This window comes from Acartia tonsa, chromosome 10 (genome assembly GCF_053477335.1).
Source record: "Acartia tonsa isolate MP-2025a chromosome 10, ASM5347733v1, whole genome shotgun sequence".
Lineage (NCBI taxonomy): Eukaryota > Metazoa > Arthropoda > Copepoda > Calanoida > Acartiidae > Acartia > Acartia tonsa.
In genome coordinates, this window is record NC_137269.1 from 33,058,173 (window position 1) to 33,070,376 (window position 12,204).

General features: G+C 45.3%; 1 protein-coding gene across 1 annotated transcript in view; it reads right to left on the reverse strand.

Annotated features, from left to right (window-relative positions):
- The window catches only part of LOC145330771 (uncharacterized), an 81,822-nt gene that overhangs the window by 67,055 nt on the left and 2,563 nt on the right, over nt 1-12,204 (reverse strand). The window contains exons 4-9 of the mRNA XM_080175436.1: nt 11,774-11,837; nt 11,499-11,576; nt 10,480-10,544; nt 9,764-9,892; nt 8,645-8,708; nt 7,680-7,723 (exon numbers count right to left, since the gene is read on the reverse strand). Of these exons, the coding sequence (XP_080031562.1) occupies nt 7,680-7,723; nt 8,645-8,708; nt 9,764-9,892; nt 10,480-10,544; nt 11,499-11,576; nt 11,774-11,837 (444 nt within the window). The remainder of the gene's footprint in view (nt 1-7,679; nt 7,724-8,644; nt 8,709-9,763; nt 9,893-10,479; nt 10,545-11,498; nt 11,577-11,773; nt 11,838-12,204) is intronic.

The following is a 12,204-nucleotide window of genomic DNA, read 5'->3' on the forward strand; positions in this document are numbered from 1 at the left end:
CAGCCCAGGACACAACCTACCGGCGCTTGCAGGACGAACATTCCCTGCTGCCACCGCTTCCAGAATCACCCTTAGAGCTCCTAGTGATAATTACACATAAGTGTTTCCAACTGTCAACCAAGTGATAAAGTATTAATTGTTGACTTAGTGATTTAAAAAGCTCAAGTGGTTCGAAGCTCAAGTGTAGACCACCCCCAGAGGTTTGCACTCACTATGGTAGGCGAGAGCACCATAGCGGCGGCCCGGCCGCTGCCGCAGTTCCGCCCGACACCGGCAGAACGGGAGGCCCCCTTGTCCAATGGCCAGGACCTCCACTTCCCCTGCCATATCAGGGTGAGGTTCCCCACTCACGACCCTGCCCAGCACGTACAGGTTGATGCCATGGTTGATTCTGGCAACCGTGTACCAGGGTCTGCTGTTATTTCCGAGTCCCTCATGCACGCAATTGATTCCGGACAACACCCAAATCCTGACCGCTAATGAGGAAGGGCAGCCCCTCCAGGTAATTGGGAAGTTAAATGAGTTGTATATGGCAGTTAGTCATACTCTCATACTTCATCTGTACCACGTGACAGTGGTATGGAATCTCTCGCACCCACTGAACTTAGGGGGGTACTTCTTGCGTGAATTCGGAACTAGGCTTTGTTTCGACATGCAAACCCCCTGTCTGTGGGTGCGTGGGGAGTTCATCCCCCTCCGCGGCGTCCCTGTGGACTGGGAGACCGCAGAGAGAGAGTTGAGCTACGAGGGGCCCCTGCCAGGCCCTCTGCTGGAGCAGCCGCGCGTAGTCGAGCGAGGGACACACTGGGTGGATACTGCGCTGAACGCCCACAGGGGGACCAACCTGCTAGCCATGGGAGTGCCCCCAGTGCCCCTGGTGCCCCTGGAGAGCCTGCCAACGACGTTCCCCGAGATTTTCAGCCCTCCAGAGGCCATCTTCTCTGCAGATACCTTTATCAATGGCCAGCCGTGTCCACCTGGCCCCCTCTACCTGGGGCCCCCAGCGGCCCAGCCCACTAAGTCGCGGTCAGCTAAGTCCGAGACCAGGCCCGTCAAGTCGCGGCCTGATGCACTCGGAGCCGCGCTCGGTCCGCGGGACCCAGCCACCCCCGGGGCCAAACCCGTCGTGTCGCGGTCAGCTAAGTCCGAGACCAGGCCCGTCAAGTCGTGGTCTGATGCACTCGGAGCCGCACCCGACCCCCACGATTCAGCCACTCCCGGCGCCGAGCCCGTCAAGTTGCGGCCGGACGCCCCCAGAGCCAAGGCTGGCCCCGCGCCAGCCACCACTTACAAGCTGAACGCCATCACTCCAGCCAATGGCCAACCACCCCAGCTCCGAACGGCCAAGCGGGTGGCCCTGCCTGGGCGCAGCATCATGGCTGTCCCTGTTGAACTGGTGGGACACCGTACCAAAGACGCCATCCAGCTGTCTGCCCCGGAACAGAGGTTTGGGGAGTACCTTGTCATCCCAGAAGGCCTGTATGCGCACCGGCCTGGCTCCGCCAACGTGTTCCGAGTACTGGTGGTAAATGAGGGGGAGATGCCTCTCCTGCTGAACGCCGGCCTCCCCATGGCAGGGGAGCTGGTGAAGCCCGACATCCTGGAGGTCTCCGATGAGCCTCCCCCTCGCCTCCACTCCATTCAAGAGCCTTCCGAACCCCCAGATATGCAGCAGCTGTGGGCAGACCTTGAGATGGAAGAGAACAAGTTCCTGCGCAAGCCTGCTCAAGAAGGAGGTTTGGACTATGCTATCGGAGTACAGAGACGTATTCTCCAACTCTACCCAGGGCTGCACCGACGTAGTAGAGCTGCAACTCCGACTAAAGCCGGGGACCCAGCCGATCCGCCAGAAATTTCGTGATCTGAACCCCCGGCAGGAGGCTGAGTTGGAAAGCCAGCTGGATACCTGGCTGAAGGAAGGAGTAATAGAGCCCTCGGACTCAGCCTGGAGCAGCCCCCTGGTGCCCATCAAGAAGAAGGACGGGAGCACCCGTTGGGCTGTCGACTACCGGGCCCTCAACAAGTGCCTCGAGCTAGACAGCTACCCCCTGCCCAAGATCCAGCAACTGGTAGAATGAGCCGGGGGACACCACGTCTACAGTGCCTTAGACGCGGTGGCTGCATATTACACCATCTGAGTGTCCGAGGATAGCCGGCCCTGCACGGCCTTCACCACACCTAGAGGCTTGTACCAGTGGAAAAGGATGCCCTTTGGCCTAGCCACCGCACCTTCCGTCTACTCCAGGTTCATTGCCGGGGTCCTCAACCCACTGGGCACGGCCAACCTCCAGTCCTACCTGGACGATGTCTTGTCCTTCCACAATGACACCTGGGCCCACCTGGCTAGACTCTGAGAGGTCTTGGAAGCCCACCGTCGGGGAGGAATCCGCCTCAAGCCATCCAAGACCAAGCTGTTCCGAGCCAAGGTAGACTATCTGGAGGACTACATCGACCGCATCCTCAACTGGCCAGCCCCCAGCACCCCCAAGGACCTGCTGGCGCTCCTGGGGTTCTTCAGGTACTACCGGCTGTTCATCCCGGAGTACGCCCACCTCACCTACAAGATGAATCGGCAGAAGACGGCCAAGGCACTGACATGGACAGCTGAGATGGAGGCCCAGCTGGTACAGCTCAAGGATAAGTTCCGCCAAGCCCCGATCCGAGCGCCACCCAGGTTTGACCTACCAGCCGTGTTCCAGCTCACCACGGACTACAGCAGCCGGGCCATCTCCGCCATTCTCAGCCAGTGCCAGGACGGCAAGGAGAGGCTCATTGCCGCCGTGGGGCGCAAGACGACTGACCCCGAGACCCGCTACCCGTCCTGGAAGGGAGAGATGGCCACCATCATGTATGGGATCCAGATATTCCATGGGATCCTGTCCTACCGCAGCTTCCAGATCAACACTGATTCCTCTGCCTTACTACAAATGAAGTCACTCAACGCATCCACAGGGATGGTAGCCTGCTGGCAGGAGGAACTGGCGGCCCTAGATTTCACCGTCTGCCATCGTCCCGGCGCCCAGAACACCAACGTCGACGCCCTCAGCCGCCGGGAGGATGACAACATGCCTGCCCTGTCCGCTGAAGAATTAGCAGAGCAGGCCGAGTATCTCCACCACCTTTGCCAGCTAGGGGAGCCCGCACCTGGCAGACCCTCCACAGTACGTCTGGACCCGGAACGAGTCCTGGAAGCCCAGACCCAGGATCCCCTCCTGCTCCGTGTCCGCCAATGGGTGGCTGACGGGAAGCCCCCAACTAAGGCCGAGCTCCAGGGCAAGGACCGAGACGAGCAACAGTACGCCAGCCGATTCGCAGCACATGGACTCGAAGAGCATGGCTGCCTTACCACCACTGACAAGACCCTGACAGGGGAGAGAACTCGGTACCTGCTGCCTTCGGCCCTCCAGCAGGACGCGTTCTTCCTGGCCCATGGAGCCCCCATGGCTGGACACCATGGGATGGACGCCACTATAGCTCGCGTCGCCATGCACTTCTGGTGGCCCAACATGCCCCGCGACGTCCGCCTGATGGTCCAGACCTGCCCTGAGTGTGTACAAAAGATCACCAAGGAGCGGTTGAAAGCCGGGGTACACGTGCCCTCCCGGCAGGGGTATCCACAGCAAGTCCTGTTCATTGACCTGGTGGGGCCCCTACCGGAGACGCCAGCCAGGAACCGCTATATCCTCACCTGTCAAGATGGGTTCAGCCGGTTTGTCAGCCTCTACGCCATCCCCAACAAGCGCACCCTCACGGTGGCCGAGGCCTTACTGCACCGCCACATAGCCACATAGCCATAGACACATCCGCCGCCCTACAACCCGCAGTCCAACCGAGTCGAGAGGTTCCACCGGACGCTCAACACAGGCATGCGGATGTTCCTGGACAGAGACGACAACAACTGGGAGCCGCACTTGCCTGCTATTGCCTTCGCCTACAACACCATGACTTGCAGGCCCACAGGCGTGACCCCATTTCTGGCATACTTTGGGAGAGAGGCCATGCTTCCTGTGGACTTGGTGCTCTGGCTGCCTGACACTGAGTATGCGTCGGTCCCAGCCAATGTCCAGGCCCTCCTGCAGCGATACCACGCCGTGTTTGACGCAATCCAGCAACGGGAAGACGGGACCATCCGAAGGAGCGCGGCAGCCTATGAGGGAACGGCCAAGTACGAGGTTGGAGATCTGGTCTGGTATCTGGCCCCCCGCCTGGTGCCAGGGAAAGCAGCCAAGATTACCGAGAGGTGGACCGGCCCCTGGAAGATAGTGAGCCAGGCGACGGACGTCCACTACGTCATCAGCCCCGCCTCTCCGACAGCCAAGATCTCAGAAATCACCGCGCATGTTGGCCGGCTGCGCAAATACACGGGAGATGTCACCACCCAGCAGATTCCAACGGACATTCAGGACGACTTGGACGGCGACAAAGACGCCACCAAGCTGCCGGTCGGAGCCGCGGCGGTGCCATCCAGTGGACCAGGGCAGCTCCCCGTGTATCAGCCGGCTGCCGCAGCAACAGAAGCCCCACAGCCCAGCCGCCAGGATCGTGTCCCGGTGGAAGAGAACCTGCAGAACCAGCCCAGCGAGCAACAGCCGGCGCCGCCGGCCCCAGAACCACCCACTGATGCAGTTTGGAATCCCGATGCGGACATGGAGCCCCTACCTGCCAGCAGCGAGCCCCCAGGGAGAGAAGTTGCCACCGAGATGGAAGTAGCGGCCCCCGAGGGCGAAGCAGAAGCGATGTGCCCTCTCCAGATGACAGCCATCCCCATCCGGGTAGGAGCCAAGAGGCCGAGCAACCTGGACAAGACAGGCGCCCCTATGGAGTTCTACGCGCCTACTAACATCGTTGTCCCTCCTCTGGGAGCCTCTAGAGTGAGCCTGGGTCTCCGTGTCCAGCTACCCGCTGAGACAGAGATAGTTCTGCAGACAAGGCCTAACTTCCAACGCCGAGGCCTGGCCGTCGCCAACCCTCAGCTGGGAGCCAACCGGGAGTTGACCATGCTGATATCCAACCACAGTCAGACCAAGCAACGAGTTTCCCGAGGGGCCTGTGTAGCCCGAGCTGTCCTACACCGCGCTGTGCCCCAGGGAGAATCTGCCGTCCCCCACGGTTCAAGGCCTGATGTCCCGGTGGTCCCGCAGCCCTTGAAGGGGAGGATGTGGTAAGACGGCAGTAAACGGACAAGCCTTTCATAGAGTTGCTATGCTGCGGCTTATCAAATTACAACCCAGCGCTAATCCTATTATCACCATTTCACCCTGCCCCTCCGGGGCCTTGCCGAGACCTCACAAGCAGCGGTCAGATTGGACATCTCTGATAGTGGGAGGGGCGCGGCCCCTCTACAACCCCAAGCCCCAGTCAACTGTCTTACCGGGAGATGCCTGCCTTCCCCTTACTGAAGCTTACCCCACAAATATCTACCGCAACAGGGCTCCGCCCTCATCTCCCCACACCCCCTTCTACCTAACCTATGTTATCATCTAATTTTGTATATATAGTAATAATCCTATTGTAAATGTATTCAGTTTAAAATATATCTTTGTAGTAGTAACTACTGCTAGTTCTTTATTGATAGAATCTTTAAGGCTAGGGGCTCGTTTGACTCGAACTCGCGACTGTAAGTTGAAACGCTTCAACTTACCACAATTGATTACTTCTTTGTTTGTTGTTAGTTTGTTAACTTCTTTGTTTGTTGTTAGTTTGTTAATAAATTAGTTAATTTTATAATTTTTCTTGAATTCATTGTTTGAAAATAAAAAATAAACTCGTTTTGCAATTTTTTATTCAATCTTTTTATACTTTGATATTTGATAATTTACTCGCAAGTTAAGTTTTAAGGCAATAGGAACATTTCACCACGTAGCTCCCCAACTATACGTAGCACAGGATTCGTTCTTATATTTTCAAAAACTAGAGTTCATAACGGTTCTAACTATATGCATACGAATTTTCTACTATTAACACAAGCCGCGCAATTTCAATTTTAATAATGTCCGCATTTTTTTGCACACCCTTTAATTTCATAATTTAAGGTTTTTATATTTTATGGTAAATTTTTACATAAATTTAAAACCCAAATATGATAGATAAATACCATAAAACAAAGATAAATTTGTGTGTACTTGTATTTCAATAAGCTAAAAGGTTTTGAAGATTTAGCCAAGAAGGTTTCATATATTTTATATTAAGCCTGATTATTTTCATATTAATATCTACTTAAAGAATATTATGCAGTGTCTAAAATAGTCATTATTGAGACAACATGTACTTTCTATCTGCATTTTTGTTTACCCTAGCTATGACTAGCAAGTCAGTATCTTAAGGGATAAGACAAAGGACGAGAAATTGATGTATCAAGACCTAACTTTCCCTAGATTATACCTTATTGTTACAAAATCAAATTATAAGGTTTGATATAGATTTTTAATTTACAAAAAAAGCTAAAAGATAGATTGCTGTTGGATAACCATAAATGTAGAAAAGATTTAACATGACAAAACTATCTTTAAAAAAAGCTTTAGGGCCAAACTTAGCTTTTTTCCTCTGGTTGGTAGAATATGCAAATGAATTATAATTCAATAATTTCTTCAGTATTCTGAAAAGCTGTAAGGTTAATAGGTAACCGGATATCATAGTAACAGGATGTGTGTCTCTCTCACTAAGCGCTTAACCCATATGGCTCTTCGTTAAAGTTAAGCTTTTTATAAGTATTAGGAAGGTTTGAAACTAATTTTTGGAGGGTTACTCGGTGCACCTAAGAGAAATCTCCCCTAGAGAAAAAATTGGAACCCCAGTATTTCTATTTTTAATTTCAAAAATTGAAAATGGAAACTATGCAACTATAGACTGCGGAGCCCTATAAAAAAAAGTACATGTCACTGTCCATTTATGTATTCCTTTATTCCAACATATTTTTGTATAAGTTAGTTCAGGTCTGCTTGATTAAGATTTATGCACATAAACTCTTTGTAACATACACCCAGGTGGAAGTATTTTTAAAAGCGAAGTTTTTATATTTTTTGCGTACCATATAGTGGTTTTCATTAATTTAATAATATTTCGTTTAATATCATATGCGAAGCATCTCTATAAGAAAGTCCTAAAACTGGAAGTATAAAATTTATATAAAAGGATGAATTTGTCTGTAAAAGAGGTTTTTCTTAATATATGAGGTATATAAGTTATGTCAAGTGAGGTCTATTTTCATATATTATTACATGTCCAATTTTCCAGTTATATATGAACTAGAACTGTATTTTAAATTTATTATATCAGATTACTCTTCTTTTAAGGGGCTAGGGAGATATCCTCTTTTAAAAAGTTTGGTGATAATTTGAATAAATAATACTGTTTCATCTCACTTTTTTGAACACGAATTTGTTGTAAATATTACAATTTATGCAAAAAAAACAGATGATAAGGAAGTATCAAAGCACAAAAAATTGGATTGACAAACAGACAGTGAATTATGTTCCGTGGCCATAAAAAAAGAGAGTATTAAAAAGAAAGAGGAAGATGGATGGAATTTATATTCAAATATTGTTTATAATAAGGGGATTATTGAAAAGGTTTAGCTTTGCGAGCAGCTGAGTAAATCCTAATTCCCACATAGAGTTAAAAGCGGACAGACAGGCAAAGTAAATTATAGCGTAACTTTGCTAATAAAAAAGCCATTTAACCTGATTCAATGTTGAAATCCAGCCCAACAACTTTACTTCTACCACTAAAATAAAAATGTTAATAAAAGTAGTATTTTTAGTTCTGTTAACTTACCACCCCTTTACTCTAATTTCTTTTACTTTTTCACATAACTCTTATAAAACATGGAACATTACATCAAGTACAGGCGAGTTTTCATAAAAAAAATTAAGAGAACAAATTTGTTTGAGACACATTATATTATTAATTACCAAAAGGTACTAAACGTACAGACAGTTTATTCCGTTCGTTAGCTTAAAAACTTATTAGAGGATGTACATCAATTAATCGTCTAAAGTCTTATTCCTTAGGTGATGAATGTCAGGTGCGCGATATAAATAGTTAGTATGGGGGATGCCTCGGCCCATATAAAGGCGCAACTTAATACCAGGCACAGTTAAATCTTTACTGGCAAAGATCGAGCAATCAAAGGCTTGGTTGTCTGTTGAATGTTAATTAACCTAATAGCCTTGCGTGTTAGAGTATCGCATCCCATTACAATCGTAAGAAGCTCTGATTCTCTAGATGATCATTTATAAATCGAAAAAGAATTCCTCCCTAACAAGGTAAGATATTCATACACTAGCGGCTACGCCCCTAGAGGCCTCTAGTGGCATTTAAGTGTTTTCATTTTATTTTAAATATCTAATTTGAAAAATAATTTGTCTATGTTATCAGCTGTTAAATTCATGTCTCTACGCAGCGCGACACTATGCGGCGGAAATATTTTAAAAAAATTTTCGATTTTATTGTGATTTCTCTTGGGAGGGTGGTGGTACCCTCCCCCAAACCAGTTATAAACCTTCCCGGAACCTATGAGAAGCTACCCTGTTAAGGAGAACCCGATCGGTTCAGCATTTAGCGAGATCCTTCGGTACAGACACACAGACAAATAGACAAACAAACATCCTGTTACTTCAGTATAAGGATTTACTTAGTCACTTACCTATGAGATCTTGATTGTTTCTTTTCAATCCAGGATTCCAATCTTTCTCTCCTTTCTCTGTCACCTTTTTTAAAGGGAAAAATAGATAAATAAAGATAAAATTAAAAATAGATAAATCATAGACATAACAAGGGTGATAACATTAATAAGTAGCGAAGCACAAAAAGCATAAATGGGAATGCGGACAAGGAGACTTGATAAATTAATGAATAGATTCATTGAAGAGAAAAAATATGAAAGACAGACCGACAGAAAAAAGTAATTGAAAACTAGATGCTCATTGGTTTAAATTTCCTCATTAAAATTCAGTCATTATCTTTAACAGCAGCTGGAAAAATATGGCATTGCTCCCATAGCGTTACGAACTGACGGGCGGACAGACAATTGAAATTATAAAGTAGTTTCGCTTCTTTAAAAGTGTCTTAACCTCTTTTCGAGGAAGCTTTGTGTTTATCAAGATCGAAATTAATTTCCTTATTCCATAATTCCAGTCCAGAAAAAATGTCGTCTTTGTTTAACTTTCCTAAAGAGTTGTGGCATTGTAAGATTGTTTATGTTTTGGTAATGCCACGCACTTCTGATTTACATGTGTGTGGATAAAGACATTCGGAGAATTGAGTCGGGCCTAACATTGGTCTCAGAGTGCGTGAATAACCCTGGTATGCCAGGTGCTTAAACCATAAGAACTTCAGGTAGTTTTTTCTTCATTTTATATATAATTGTATGGCATATAGGACGGATTTATTAAGTTTTAAGGCTCTAGCCAGCTACACGTGAAACTTTATTATGATTCAAATATTATGTTTTAGTAAGTTTTATGTGCTTATATTTATGCATTTAACAATGGTCTATAAACCAAATAATTTTCCTTTAAAGCCAAAGTACCCAAAGATTCTTTAACCAAAAGAAAAAAAGATTTTTTTTAGTGCTCAAAGTTTTAAGTTAACGTATAATATTTTATTCTGTTTATTAATTGATCTTGTCATTTCAGGACTTTGAAATAGTTTGTGTCAATAAATCTATACTCAAACCTGCTGTTGAACTTGATGGTTCCTGGTATTGGGGGTTTTGCCTTGAAAGACTAAGATCTCTAGAACTTCCCGCAAATTCGGAAGTCACACTTAACCAAAGTGTTATAGTTAAGACAAAAAGAAAGTGATGCAAAATGTAATAGTTTATTTATCAATCTATAATTTCCTTCGTCTGCAGAACCTGGGGTTTGCCTCCAGCTACCTCCACCCCGTAGTCCTGAAAAAAGGAAAAAAAGCGTCCATTAAATATCAGAGCTTCTCACAATAGACAAGAGGAAATATCGAAAGACAGAAATAGAGAAAAAGAGAGTAAATTAATCAATTAAAAGAGAAAGGGAGAATGAATGATTATATAAAAAATAGAAAATCACAAAACCCTCAAAAAGATTAGGATACTTATTATGCATCATAACTCACAGATCAACAGACCTAGTTCGTTGTATGCTAGATTCACATTGGTGTGGGAATATTTGCAAAATAGCAGACCAGTATCTAAAATAACAGCCAAGAAAATCCCGACCCTCCTGCAATTGAAGGGATTGGCGGACATTTGAAATTAAAGATGAGCCCTGCTACTAAAAAGACTGCCAAGTCCATTTCTAAAATAGTTTTGTGAAATCTAGATTATAGCAAACATGTACAGAAAATGATAGCTAATAAAATTGCATTTTTGTAATATCCAAAATTTATACTATCCAAAAATAACAATATTAAACTGATTAATCTTACAGTCAGACGAACCGAGTACGTTAGACGTATTGACATAAGTGACTTAAAATTTGTTATAAAAACATAAAAACTTACCAGCACTAGAATGTCTGCTTGACTTGCCACTATGGACTCCTGGATCAGTATCACTGTACGAATCCCTGAAAAATTTAATATTAAACTGTTGAAATACACTTCATTACCTCTCAAACAAAGCTTTGACGTCCTTACACATATTCATCTACTCTTACCTGATCCTGTTATTACTGGTTTACCCTAGCTAGTTACTCTGGTGGTCACAGCTATAACTATTCTTACCTGATCCTGATATTACTGGTGAACCCTAGCTAGTTACTCTGGTGGTCACAGGTATAACTATTCTTATCTGATCCTGTTGTTACTGGTAAACCCTAGCTAGTTACTCTGGTAGTCACAGGTATAACTATTCTCACCTGATCCTGTTAATACTTGTAAACCCTAGATGGTTACTCTGATGGTCACAGGTATAACTATTCTTACCTGATCCTTTTATTGCTGGTGAACCCTAGCTAGTTACTCTGGTGGTCACAGGTATAACGATCATATTATTACTGGTGAACCCTAGCTTGTTACTCTGGTGGTCACAGGTATAACTATTCTTATCTGATCCTGTTATTACTGGTTAACCCTAGCTAGTTACTCTGGTGGTCACAGGTATAACTATTCTTACCTGATACTGTTATTACTGGTGAACCCTAGCTAGTTACTCTGGTGGTCACAGGTAAAACTATTCTTACCTGATCATGTTATTACTGGTGAACACTAGCTAGTTACTCTGGTGGTCACAGGTAAAACTATTCTTACCTGATCCTGTTATTACTGGTGAACCCTAGCTAGTTTCTCTGGTGGTCACAGGTATAACTGTTCTTACCTGATCCTGTTATTACAAGTTAACCCTAGCTAGTTACTCTGGTGGTCACAGCTATAACTATTCTTACCTGATCCTGTTATTACTAGCTGGTGAACCCTAGCTAGTTACTCTGGTGGTCACAGGTATAACTGTTCTTACCTGATCCTGTTATTACAAGTTAACCCTAGCTAGTTACTCTGGTGGTCACAGCTATAACTATTCTTACCTGATCCTGTTATTACTAGCTGGTGAACCTTTGCTGTTTGCTCTTGTTGAGGCAGGTATAACTGTGCCAGTTGAAATTCTAATGCCAACCAAAAGTTTATTTTTCGTTATAAAAACATTTCTTCAAATTTGGATACAGTTCTAAAATGTGTTATGGTCATTTGTCCCCTAAAAATTATATTTAGTAAAATTATAACTTATTAAGTTATTACTATTATGCCAATCTCTATAATTCAAATACTTTTTTAATTGAATAAAATAAAACTGATGTTATTCCTGCTATCATCAGATTCACCGCTGGAAACTCGACTCTTGGGTGCTGGAGATACTCTTATAATACCTGTAAAAAAACACAATAGTTTTGCTTTTAAATTTTAGTTTTAAAATGAAATACTTATGCACTTAAGACAAGGGGCGAAGAATAAGCATGATAAACTGTAATAATTAGTAATACGACGTCACTCTGAAGTTTAAGATCTAAGAAACCGCTGAACCGATATTATTCTCCTTTTTATTAGGCCAATTACCAATGTAGGTTAAACACAATGTAGTAGGAAGCCTCTACCTCTCAAGAGACATCTTCTATGAAAAATACCCCCTTCCCTATGACAAAAATGTATCTTTTTTTATTTATCCCCCCCCTCTACTCCTCAAGGGCCCCTAGCAGCCTCTAGTGGCACATCCTTTGGTAATGTACTACCAACGCC